Source organism: Balaenoptera borealis, assembly GCF_965194805.1.
Source record: "Balaenoptera borealis genome assembly, chromosome: 4".
Lineage (NCBI taxonomy): Eukaryota > Metazoa > Chordata > Mammalia > Artiodactyla > Balaenopteridae > Balaenoptera > Balaenoptera borealis.
Genome location: NC_138861.1, coordinates 148,858,112 through 148,871,780, shown reverse-complemented (window position 1 = coordinate 148,871,780; position 13,669 = coordinate 148,858,112). Strand labels below are relative to the sequence as shown.

The window sequence follows — 13,669 nt, the reverse complement described above, 5'->3', positions numbered from 1 at the left end:
TCATTGCGAATGGTGGTCAGTCTCCAAAGATCAGCAGTGTTTTAGAGTCTTCGGTGTTAATCCTGGGGTCAGGCTGCAGAGTTGCTCTCAGGAGCGGGTGAGGGACAAGGTGCTTGGAGATGGGGATGGAAGCTGGGGAGAAGGCAAGCAGGGCGTTCCCCAGGAGTCCGGGGCGCCAGAAGGAGCCATTCCTTCGAGTTCCCCAGGAGACACCTTTGTTGGGCCCAACAAAGAATAATTCAGATTTGAGCTTGTAGTTTACAGATACCTATTTAACAACTCCTAAAAATTTTGTGACAACTTATATACAAACGCTACCCCCTAAAGTAATGACTATGTCTGTGGCACACAAAATCCATAGTTGTGAGTATTGCAACACTGACACTTTTTGTCTCTGGGCCTGCATTTTGTTTAACTTTATTATAAAGTAAAATACAGATACAGAAGACTACACAAAATAAATGTAAGCTGAATGGATTGATAGCAGGTGAACATCCCTTAGCCCCAGCCCAGCGTGCTCACCTAGAAGCAAGTCCGTCTGCGTGGCCCACTGGGCACGTGAGCCTCGCCCAGAGCTGTCACTCAGTTGGCTTGCACAGCGATCCCGTAACTCCCTGTCTTACTTCTCTCTCTTTTTGTTTTTTTGGCCGCACTGTGCGGCATGCGGGACCTCAGCTTCCCGACCAGGGGTCGAGCGTGCGCTCCCTGCAGTGGAAGCGTGGAGTCTTAGACCACTGGACAGCCAGGGACGTCCCCCTTTCTTTATTCTCTTATTACTCATGTGCATTCCCATAGTCTTGCCTGCTTTTTTATTTGCTGTAGTTTTGTTTTTCTTTTTTTAAATACAAATGATCTACCCAAAGGTTGACTTCGTTAACGGAACTGACTTAATTTAGGAAAGTTATGTCTCTGTTTTTTAACAGCTTTATTGAGATAGAATTCACACACCATATAGTTCACTAGTTTAAAATGTACAATTCAATAGCATTAATTACATTTATAACGTTGGGCAACTGTCACCACTATTTGCAAAACTTGGATGTCACCCCAGATAGAGACTCTGTCACCGTTAAACACTGACCTCCACTCCCGGCCCCTTTTCCTCCGTGCCTTTTGAGATTCTTTTTTTTTTTTTTTTTTTTAATAATTTTTTTTCCATCTTAACCATTTTTTATAATTCTTTATTTATTTATTTTTGGCTGTGTTGGGTCTTCGTTTCTGTGCGAGGGCTTTCTCCAGTTGTGGCAAGCAGGGGCCACTCTTCATCGCGGTGCGCGGGCCTCTCACTATTGCGGCCTCTCTTGTTGCAGAGCACAGGCTCCAGACGCACAGGCTCAGTAATTGTGGCTCACGGGCCCAGTCGCTCCGCGGCACGTGGGATCTTCCCAGACCAGGGCTCGAACCTGTGTCCCCTGCATTGGCAGGCAGACTCTCAACCACTGCGCCACCAGGGAAGCCCCCTTTTGAGATTCTTTAACGTTCATGCCCCCACCCCTATCCACTTTCCCTTACAGTTTACCCATTAAGGAACCAGCTCCGTTTGTCGTGTAGCGACGCCAGGGTCTGGGTCCTCCAGCAGGCCAGGCCACTGTCTGTGCTGCCTGAGAGTTCGTGTGAAACCAGAAGCTCTGTCAGACTCTGCTTCCATCCCTCTGGCAAGACCAGGAGCCCCATTGTGTCTCCTTATTTGTTGTGGTGGTTTTAGTAGCTATTGCCCAATTTCGTCTTTAAGTATATTGATATATTCATTGTTAGGGGAATGTTTAATTAGGCTTGTAAGTAAACGTACCTGAACTGATTTTATCTCATTTTCCTTATCACTTATTGTTTCACATAGACAATACTCATAATCGATATTACCAGCTGTTAACCGTCATGTGTTTGCAGAGTGAATATTTAGGTAGTAACCTGCCTGCTGACCCATTGATGCTGTTGGCCCTGAGGACACGTCCTGCAGTCTAGCAGCTCCCTGTTTCCTCTCTGGACTCCAGCCCTGTGCCTACAGCTTGTGCTCTGAGTGCCCCACCACGAAAGTCCCAGGACCCCCGGCTGCTTTGCCCTCCACTGGCTCTAAGTAGAGTCTGTGGCGTAGGACAGGAGGAGAGCGGTTCTCACCTCGGGCAGGAGCGGGAGGAGAGCACGAGTTCCCTCAGCCTCCATCCCAGTCTTCTGGGTGGCCTTACGGGGAAGGTGGGGTTTGCATGAAGAGGGGAAATCAGTTTGTGAGGAGCAGGGTTGCAGAGGCAGGGGTTGAGGAGAAGACCGCTGCCTCGTGGGCTGCTGTGCTCTCAGGCCTGGGGGCGCCCACGTGCTGTGTGGAGCCAGGGGGGCCTCGGAGAGGCACTGGATTCTGGGTCTTGAGGACTTTTGTTTCCTGGGGACAGCCCCGGTGTTTGAGCCAGCCCCATCACTGCGTGGGTCGCGTCGTTCCCTTTCCTGGCTCTGGGCTTTCCTGCACAGCTTTTCAGTGACCCTGTTTTCTGCGTGCTCCCTCCTTGAAGTGATGGAGCCGTTGTAGATGGCTTCAGCAAATATGAGTCCACTCGCATGACGTGCGTCTTCATGCAGTGGTCACCAGGGTGGAAAGGCAGGTGTCTGCACCCATGGAAAAGTTCTTGTTTTTAAAATCGCTATTGTTTATTTTCATTATAAAATTATTAGATTGTCATTGCAATAAAATTCTGAAAGCAAAGGAAACCCTGAAGAGAGGTGGGTACCATAAACACAACTGGGTGCTGCTTCCAGATTTTTTCCAGTGTCCACGCCTCCCACACATGTGCATCTTTACACATGATGACGTAGTCCTTTCTTCACTTAACGTGGGAGCATCTCCATTTCAAAACATACGTCTGTAAGTGCATGTGTGTCTGAGTCTGAGTGTGAACAAGCAGGTGTGACGTAGTCTGTAGTGACAAGCTTGTCTGGGGTGGTATCACCGATCCCAGTGGGTAACTTCCAGCTCTTTCGTGTGAACAGCAGTGATTACTAAGCCTGCACATCATCTTTGTGCTCCTGAGCGATTGTAAATGTTGCCTTTGATTTTGAAATTCTTTGTTGTGAGGTCTTTATCACCGCTGCTTTGGTTCAGATGTTGACATGTTTAGGTATTGGGAAAAGGAACGGTGTCTGAAGATAAGCTGCCTGTGAGCCTGCACCCCTCCCCCACTCTCCCGCTTCTCCTCTCCCGTGCCACCCTCCTCTTGAGAAGCCCAGGTGTTTACCTCTATTTGTGTCTTTTGTTTTCTGTTTATTTTCTCATCTCCCATCTTACCATCTTTCTTAACAAGATACACAGAGTAAATGAAACTATAACTATATTTTTTATTGAACTGAATTTCCTGTTTTACTTGATTTGCAAACCAGGTCCGAATTTTGTATTTCTCAGTGAACGTTTTGTTCTCTCTGGGTCAGTGAATCTCAGTAGGGAAAAACAGTTTACGACCCCACATCTAGTGAACTGAATCTCTGGGCCTTAGTCTTTTTAGAACAGCGTTACTCACCACTCATTTTTTTCTTAGGAGCTGTTGCTTCCTGGAGCTGCTTCTCTAGGCCAGACTCTGTCGTGGGTGCCTGGGCTGTGTGCTTAACTCACCCCGCACAGCAGCCTCGTGGGGTGTGTGGTGGTGTCCCACTTGCCACCTCGGGAGGGGAGATGATGGCCAGAGTGCTGAAAGGCCTCTCTCCCCAGGCTGGGGACCACGACGCATGACACCTGCAACGAGGACACGTACAGCACCCTGCTGCAGCGGTACCAGCGCTCCGAGGAGGAGCTCCGCGGGGTGGCCGAGGAGTGGCTGGAGTGCCAGAAGAGGATCGACGCCTACGTGGACGAGCAGGTGGGTGCGCGCCGCCGGGACAGCCGCGAGGAGCCCGCCGCGAGGGGCCGTGTGCCCAGGGGAGGCGTGCGAGCGGGGGCTCCCAGCTGCTGCTGCGCCGGAGGGGACGCCCAGCCACGCCCGCGGGGTCAGCTGCCGGTCAGGTCCCTGCTGGCCTGGGTGCAGCCACGGTCACGGGCACAGGCTGCTGCCCAGACTCGGTGCTGCCGGCGGGGGCCTCTGAGGCCTTTGGAAATGGCTGAGCCTTGTCGTGTCAGGACCCGTTCACTGAACACTGGCCACACGTGAGCTTCAGAGCCCATTCTCCACGCGTCCCTAAGCGTCTCGAGCGGGAGCGCAGACACGAACGCCACGGCTGTGCTGGGCAGGCGGCCTGCAGGGCTGGAGGAGGCTGGAAGGCAGGCGCTGCTGTGGGGACGGGGCCCGCGGGCAGGGCTTCCGGCCGGCGTCCCGGCCAGCCAGCCCGCCTTTCTAAAACCCCCAGGAGGGTTGGGCAGGGGAGGCGTTCAGCGTGGACCTTCTCCAGGGTAACGCAGGGCGTGAGGAGTAATAAGGAAACAGTGACAGAGCTCGGTGTTGTGCTTTTGAGGCTGTAGGACGACAGCACCTTGGTTCTGGCGTCAGGCGGGTGGTGGCGCAGTGTCTGCCTGGGATCCCGGGTGCCGCCTGGCCGCTGGCTGTGCCGCTCCGTCTCGGCGTTGCCATCTGAGCGTGGTGAGGGGTGGGGGAGAAGGAAGGGACTGGCGTGTGCCCACGTCACTGTTCGTTCCAGCCTCGCTCCGTGTTTTGTGTGGCAGTTCTCTCTCTGCAGCCTCAGGGACCGTCACTGTACGTAGTCTCTCATTTAGAACCTCGGAGAACGGTTCTGACCATATTCTCCCGCGTGATACTGGCTTTCCCCTCTGTCAGGTGCGCCTTGGTAACGTGACACAACTCAGCGCTGTTGAGCTGAGCTCGTCTGGGCAGGTGGCTCCGCCGCCGCCGTGCGCTTGGCCTCTTCCACAGTTGCTGCGTGTGTAGCACGTGGCCTCGGGAGCCACTCTGTACCTGGCACACGCTCCCCGCTGTCCCGGGGTCCCCGGGGCACTCGTATTCTCCAGCCGTGGCTCGTCGCTGACCACTGACGCCTCAGCTTCGGCCGCTGTGGGGGCAGGGCCGGCCCCAGGCTGCTTGGCTGGCCTGCGTTTGGCCAGTGTTGGCACGGGGTCCGGTAGCCGTGACCCCGGCTGCCTTCCAGCTGCCGGCCCTGTGCGTCCTGCACCTGGACCTGCAGCCAGCTCGTCCCCTGCGGCCTTGTGCCGCCGGGCAGCCGGCCGCTGAGCCACTCAGAGGCAGAGGAGCGGACAGCTCCCTCCCCTCTGCTGCCTGCACGCGCACCGGCCCGTTTTCAGGAGTTTGCTGTCCGGGTAGTAGAGGGAACAGGAGCCCGGAGGGGAGACTGGTGCGTGGGGACAGGGGCTGTTGCCTGTTCCTCGGGGGGCTCTGGACTCAGGTCCTGCGGAGGACCCGGAGGGGCGTTTGGCGCCAGGCCCTGCCCAGATTGGTTGTGAGCCTCGTTCAAGCCTTTCCCCTCCCTGGGCCTTAGTCTCCCACTTGTGAAATGACAGGATCAGATTAGGTGACATTTTGATTTTGTTTGAGCCTTTGTATTATATAATTCTGAATCAGTTTTGTGTGTGTGTGGTTACTAAAAAGCAGGACTGCAGCAAATAGTCCCTTGTGTTCTGAATTGAGCTGCACCGAGCCGGTTACTGGGTTACCCTTAGAGGAAACCCCGTGTCAGTTAAGTGAGGTGGTTTATCCAGAGTGCAAGGGAGGGGGGAGAATTGGGAGCCCTGGTTTCCCGGGACATTGGGGCATCAATTCTCTGTGAAGGAGGGACCTTCAGAAAAAAATCAAAGACGCCAGCCTTGCCCCGGCTAAACTCTTGTCGTCGGGGCCCAGGCTGATGATAGAAGAAATTTGATGAGGCATTCTTGCTGTAAAAGAATGAGCGATGTGCGAAGGCTTCTCAGGGAGAGAGACGTGTGAGAAAGAGGAGCTGGGCTGGGATGCTTTGTGGGAACCCGCGAGGTTACACCACCTGCTAAGTCTCTGTCCTGCCAGCTCGGCTTACAGGAAGGGAGGACTGCATTAGGTCACGGAACCCCTGTCCCCAACATTAGGCTGAGGAAAACAACCCCGTCCAGCCGGCTGAGGATGCGTCTGCCCTCACCAGGGGTGCTGCTTCCACTGCCCTCGGTTTGTCTTCAGGGTCCCTGGACTAAGAGACGAGGGGGGCACCGTCTGTGTGGACACCCTAGAGCCTCCCACGCCGTGTGCCGTGTCCCCTGAGAACCTCCTGGGTCCACGTGGACACTGAACTGCTGCAAGGACAACAGCAGACAGTCCGTCCAGACGGCGCCCCCGGCAGTGTTTGCTGTGGGCCTGGCCGGCGACACTGGCAGCTCTGCCTTGGGCCCCTCTGCCACCCCGTTAGTATCTACAGTAGTAGCAGACGTGTAGAGAGAAGCTGGGTCCTGGCGAATCAACTGGAGGGCGGATCAGATGCTGAAAGATTGATGGGCAGCAGTAAACAGACTGTCACTTGGAAGCCTGTGCTGGGGAGGGTCCTAGACAGAGTTCTGGAGTCCAGATGTGAGGGCTGCGCTGTCTGTCCTCAAGGCGTCTCCGAACAGGCCAGACCCCAACAGGAAATGGCGGTGCAGCCTCAGGAACTTGGGGCAGCCCCTGTCCTCAGTGCTGTGAGGAGGTCTGGAGAGAGAGGCCTCCAGCCCAGCGATTGAAGTCTGACCCCAGGGAGAAGCACAGGAAGACAGAGCTGCCCCCTCCCTGTTAGAGGAGACGTACAGAAGTGAATTGACAGCAGTCTTTTTTTTTTTTTTTTTTTTTTTAAGTATTTGTTTATTTATTTATTTATGGCTGTGTTGGGTCTTCGTTTCTGTGCGAGGGCTTTCTCTAGTTGTGGCAAGCGGGGGGCGCTCTTCATCGCGGTGCGCGGGCCTCTCACTATTGCGGCCTCTCTTGTTGCGGAGCACAGGCTCCAGATGCGCAGGCTCACTAATTGCGGCTCACGGGCCCAGCCGCTCCGCGGCACGTGAGATCTTTCCAGACCAGGGCTCGAACCCGTGTCCCCTGCATTGGCAGGCAGATTCTCAACCACTGCACCACCAGGGAAGCCCAGTCTCTTTTTATTTAATTATTTATTTTAATATTTATTTATTTGGCTGCACTGGGTCTTAGTTGCAGCAGGCGGGCTCCTTAGTTGCGGCTCTCCGGCTCCTTAGTTGTGGTATGTGGGCTCCTTAGTTGTGGCATGCGAACTCTTAGTTGCGGCATGCACGTGGGATCATCTAGTTCCCTGACCAGGGGTCGAACCCGGGCCCCCTGCATTGGGAGCGTGGAGTCTTAACCACTGCACCACCAGGGGAGTCCCAACATCGGAATCTTAGATGTGGCTGGACTAGGTGACCTGTGAGGTCCCCTGCATCTCTGGCCCTGACAGTGGGGCTTGTTGAACTTTGTGTTTGATGCTGAGTGCTACTCGGGGAGTTTGCAGAGTTCCATAGTGGGGCAGTGGGGAGACGCTCGTTCGTGAGTACAAGTGCAGACCTTCGAAGGCCTGCGGGCACGTAAGCAGTGCTGGTCCTCGTGTCGAGCAGGGGGCTTGCCGTCTGTCGCAGAGGAGCCTTCAGTCTGGAGTTTATCTGAAGGGGCTTCCACTGCAGCTGGCGGTTCCTTCTGCAGAGATTGGTGCCATCCACTAGAGTGGGGGGTCTAATTTATCCCTGACTTTTCCATCATGTTTTGTCAGTGTAAGCTTCTGATGATATCAGTAACTTGTGATCTTATTTAGATGATTTCAGAAAAACGGTGTAACTAAAATGATAATTCAGGTGAAGAGAAAGAAGATAAATGATGACTTACTGTGCAGTGTGCCAAGCGCTGTGCTGAGCAATAATCTCCTTGCTGCTAGGGGTATATTAGGGATATAATATATTAGGGATATAATACACAGTAGTATCACCGCTGTCCTGATGAAAACGGGGTGTGTGCCAAAATAACAATATACACGTTTTTTCTAAAAGGAAAATACAGTCTTAAAAAGTAAAACTGAAAGTGAATTTATTTCTTTAAAAATACTTGTTCTTATAGCTATAAATGTTCACATTAAAAAAGAAAGATCTCGAATCAACAACCTAACTTTGCAGCTTGTAGAAAGAAAAAAAAGATAAACTAAATCCAAAGCTAGCAGAAGGAAGGAAATAATAAAGATTAGAGCAGAGGTAAACAAAGACAGAGAATAGAAAAACAGTAGAGAGAATCAGTGAAACCAGAAGTTGGTTCTTCAAGACAAGAAGAACAGCAAAATTGACAGACCTTTAGCTTATGGACTAAGAGAAAAAGAAAAAAGACTGAAATTACTAAAATCGGAAATGAAGTAGGGACATTACTACCAGTCCTACAGAAATGAAAAGAATTACCAGAGAGTACTTGAACCATTGTACACCAACAAATTGGATAACCTAGATGAAATGGACAAATTCCTAGAAACAAAGAACCAACCAAGACTAAATCATGAAGAAATAGAAAATCTGAATAGACTTATAACTAGTAAGGAGATGGAATTAGGAATCAAAAATCTCCCAACAAAGAAAAGTTCAGGACCCAATGGCTTCAAAGGTGAATTCTAGCAAACATTTAAAGAAGAATTAATACCCATCCTTCTCAGACTTTTCCAGAAAACTGAAGGGGAGGGAACACTTTCTAACTCATTCTATGAGGCCAGCATAAGTCTGATACCAAAGCCAGACAAAGACACTACAAGAAAAGAAAACTACGGACCAGCATCCTTTATGAATATTGATGCAGAAATCCTTAACAAAATACTAGCAAACAGAATTCAGCATATTTAAAGGATTATACACCATGATCAAGTAGGATTTATTCCTGGAATGCAAAGATATTTCAAGGTATGAAAATTGATTAATATAACATACCAAATCAACAAGGAAAAACCACATGATCATCTCAGTTGATGCAGCAAAAGCATTTGACAAAATTCACCGTCGTTCATGATTAAGAACACTCAACAAAATGGGAATAGAAGGAAACTACCTCCATATAATAAAAGCCACAAATATAAAAAACCTATAGCAAACATCATCCTCAATAATGAAAGATTAAAGTCCAAAAGGGGGGGGATATCTGTATATGTATGGCTGATTCATTTTGTTGTGCAGTGGAGGCTAACACAACATTGTAAAGCAACCATATCCAATAAAAATTAATTTTAAAAGAAATGAAAGATTGAAAGAAAGCCTTTAATCCTCTGAGATCAGGAACAAGGCAAGGATGCTTGCTTTCACCACTTCTATTCAACATAGTACTAGAAAATCTAGCCACAGCAGCTAGGCAAGTGAAAGAAATAAAAAGCATTTAAATTGGAAAGGAAGAGTAAAACGATCTCTGCAAATGATGTGATCTTATATGTAGACAATCCTAACGACTCTGCAAAAAAAAACTGTTAGAATTTAAAAACTGTAAGTGAATTCAGCAAAGTAGCAGGATACAGAGTGCACACACAAAAATTAGTTGCATTTGTACATACAAACAATGAACAATCTGAAAAGGAAATTATGAAAACAGTTTTATTTACAATGGCATTGAAAAGAGTAAAATACTTAGGAATTAACTTACTCAAGGAGGTGGAAGACTTGTACAATGAGAACTACAAAACATTGCTGAAAGAAAATAAAGAGGGCATAAATAAATGGAAACACATTCCTGTGTTCCTGGATTGGACAACCTAATATTGTTGAAACGTCAGTAGTACCCAAAGTGGTCTACACATTCAGTGCAATCTCTGTCAAAATCCCAATGATGTTTTTTGCAGAATAGAAAAACCCATCCTAAAATTCATATGGAATCTCAAGGAACTCAGAATAGCCAGAACAATCTTGGGGAAAAAAAGAACAAAACTGGAGGACTCACACTTTTGATTTGAAAACTTACTACAAAGCCATAGTGATCAAAGCAGTGTGGTATTGGCATAAAGACAGACATATAGACCAGTGGATACAGTAGAAAGCCCAGAAACAAACCCTTGCGTATACGGTCAGGTGATTTTTGACAAGGGTGCCAAGACCCTTCGATGTGGAAAAGACAGTCTTTTCAACAAATGGTGCTGGGAAAATTGGGTATCCACCTGCAAAAGAATGAAGTTGTACCCTTATCTAATACCATATGGAAAAGGTAACTCAAAGTGAATCAAGGACCTAGGTGGAAGACCTAAAAACGTGGAAGAACCTTAAACACATTACTCTAAGTGAAATAAGCCAGACACACAAAAAGACATCCTGTCTGATCCCACTCACCTGAGGTCCCTAGAGTAGGCAAATCCATAGAGACAGAGAGTAGAAGGGTGGGTGCCGGGGGCCAGGGGAGGCGGGCGGTTATTGTTTAATGGGGACTGCGTTTCAGTTTTGCAAGATGAAGAGAGATGGGGATACCACTGAAATGGTTCAGATGGTTTATTTTATGTTACACGTATTTTACAAGAAAAAAAAAAAAGCATTCTCTGTCTTTTTACAGTGGAAAACCATCCTCTTTCACTAAAGCAACCCAAAGGTGCATTCTTATTTTCATTCACCTGTCAAGGAACTATGATGCCATTAATACCAGTTATGGAAATCGAGCAATTTTAGTTGCATCTAGAGGTTACCAGTCATTCTAGAATCCTTGGAATGGATATCAGTCTCTTGTAATCAAGTAGCATTTTAGAAACTACATAGTAATGCAAGATTGCAAAATGTTGCACATCTGTAAAATAATTAGTATTCACAAATAAGTATGGCCATGGGGAGACAGTTGACAGCTTTGAAATCCGTTGTTCTTGTTTGCTTTTAAAAATTTATCCTTTATTTGTTGTGTGACACATATATAAGCCTACAGGTACCCAAATGTTCCACAAAATTAATCCCAGAGGCTGCGAAGAGAAGGTCAAAGAGGAGGTTTCTGCTGATTATATTTATCAAACCGCTCTGTACTGACCTCTGTAATAAGATAAAGAAATGACTACTTTTTCTAGCTCATTTTAAATCATTTTTAAAATTTGCAACAGTAATAGTTACTCACGAAAGAAAAATGTTTCTCCTGAAAACTGCAGACCCACGTTACGTAAAGGGAGAATTAGCACCAATACTGACTCTTCCCATCCAAAAATATGGCATGTATCTCTTTTTTTAGGTTGTCTTTTATAGCCTATATTATGGTTTTATAGTTTGTACATTTCTTACTGAATTTACACATAGGTGTTTCACAGTTTTAGGGACTATCATGAGTAGCATCTTAAATGGTGGAATAAATTTTCTAAGGAGTTATTGCTGGTCCTTATAGGAAAGCTGAGTTCTGCTTTGTGTCCAGTCATCTCACCGTGTTATCATCTCTCAAATAGTTCTGGAATTGATTGCTTTGAGTTTTCTAGGAGACCATGATATCGTTTACAAATAATAATAGTTTTGTCTTATCCTCTTTATTAGCATTTGAACTTTGTGTTTTGTTTTTTCACTTCAGCTAGAATCTTCAAAGCGTCATGAGTAAGGGTGTTACTAGCAGCAGTTCCTGGCTTTTGTGGAACGCTTTGGAGGTTTCACATTAAGTCTGATGCTTGCTGTACAAATTCTTGATACTTTTTAGCAAATTAAAGAGCCCTTCCCTGGTGCCACAGTGGTTAAGTATCTGCCTGCCAATGCAGGGGACACAGGTTCAAGCCCCAGTCTGGGAAGATCCCACATGCCGCGGAGCAACTAAGCCCGTGCTCCACAACTGCTGAGCCCATGTGCCACAACTACTGAAGCCCATGCGCCTAGAGCCCATGTTCTGCAACAAGAGAAGCCGCCACAATGAGAAGTCTGCGCACCGCAACGAAGAGTAACCCCCGCTTGCTGTAACTAGGAAAGCCTGTGTGCAGCAGTGAAGACCCAACGCAGCTAAAAATAAATAAATTAAATAAATTTAAAAAAAAATTTTTTTTAAAGCAGGAATAGACATTAAATTTGTATGTTTTTTCTCTTTTTATGTGTTTTTGTATGAATTAGATTAGGCTTCCTAATTTTGAGACATCTTGCATTCCTGGAATTAAACCCTACTAGATTATAATATATTATTCTTTAATCCATTATTAGGTATTTTATTTAGGATTTTTATATCTGTATTCTGAGGTATTACTGAGTTTTCATCTTTGAGGTCTTGTTTGTTTTGTATAACGGATAATTATGCTAATCTCATAGAATGAATTGAGAACTTTCCATGTTTTCCCAGTTTTTAGGAATAGTTCAACTTTCCTGTTCTACAAAGGGTTTGCATAGACCCCACCATGAATGAAACTTTGGGGCCTGGTTCATTTTTGCAGGGGAAGGAACAAGGACTCAGTATCTTTTACTGCCTTTTCAGTAAACATTGTGTTCATGAACTTACTTGGGGTTTTCTACTTCTTAAGTGAGTTTTACAAATTGATATTTGCCTGGGAAGTTATCCACATCATTCATATAAAGGGGTGGGCTTAAGCTTGTGCTTACAGGGCAGCTGATGCAAATGGGTGCATGATGGCTACCGGAGAATTCCCCTGCCCCTAACTTCACACTGTAGTGAGAGAGCACTTGCTCCCCTCAGAGGAGGCCGGCCAGTGTTCCTGGTGTCCCAGCTGTGCCCACAGCCTGCCCTCTGAGCTGTCCAGCTGTCGAGAGAGGCCAGAAGTCTAGATTGTTAGGTGAAATCTCAAAAGCTTTTTCATGTTGGCTCAGCTTGTAAAACACATTGTGCAGGGCCAACAAGATAGCCGTGAGCCACCTGTTTGCAGCTATTCTTTAGATATGAAAGGCATAAATTGTACAGATGTTTTCTCTTGTGGTTTTAGAAAATCTTTGTATGTGACCGTGTCCTTTCTCACTCCTGCTATTTTTGTTGTTCCTTTCCTTCCCTTGTTCGGCCTGGGAGGAAGTTCAGAGAACAAACTTTTGGGTTTATTGATCACGTTTACTTCTTGGTTTTCCAAATTTCAGCTTTTACCTTTAATTCCTTACTAGTTGATTTCTTGTTTCATTTTGTTTGGGCTTCTTACATTGAACGCATACTTTTCAGGCTTTTTTTTTTTTTGTTCTATTCTCTCATAAATGCCACTAAACTATACATTTTCTTCTACATCTTGGGCTCATCTTATACAATTTGATTTGTGGGACTTTCCCTGTCAATTATTTCTAAACAGACTGTAATTTCAACTTTGGTTTCTTCTCTAATACTTTTAAACTATTAAAAAATTTTAAGTGCATGAATTTGATTTTATTAAGTTACTCTTGTTTTATTTTGGAGGGTTTAACGAGCAGTTTTTGTTTGTTTGTTTTAATTTGAAGATCTAATAGGCCATTTATTAGGTGGTTCATGAATCCAACAGCATCCCGTCTAGCAGCTGGGAGGGCGCTCCCGGTTGGTAGTGTTCTCTTCCCTGTAGGACTGAATATATGCCCCCTTCCTTTTTTTTTCTTCTAATAATTTTGAAGATATGTATCCCATATCCTTTCAGTGGTTAATTTACAAGAATGCATTTATATAAACACCAAGATTTAATCATTTCATAGCCTCCTCCTTCAAATAAGGCAGTGCCTTGAGCCCATTCTTAATTCCCTATTCCCCTCAATTTCTTTTTAGTTGTGGTAAAATCTACATTACTCAAAATTTACCACCGTAACCATTTCTGAGTCTACAGTTCATTCGTACTGAGTGCGCTCACATTGCTGTGACCGTCACCGCTGTTCAGCTCCAGAACTCTCTCATCT

At 46.8% G+C, this 13,669-nt stretch overlaps 1 protein-coding gene across 3 annotated transcripts in view; it reads left to right on the top strand.

The window, feature by feature from the left end:
* Positions 1-13,669, top strand: part of FAM193A (family with sequence similarity 193 member A) — a 173,593-nt gene that overhangs the window by 109,566 nt on the left and 50,358 nt on the right. For all 3 annotated transcript variants that reach the window (XM_082390915.1, XM_082390914.1, XM_082390913.1), the window contains one exon: positions 3,689-3,836. In XM_082390915.1, the coding sequence (XP_082247041.1) occupies positions 3,689-3,836 (148 nt within the window). The remainder of the gene's footprint in view (positions 1-3,688; positions 3,837-13,669) is intronic.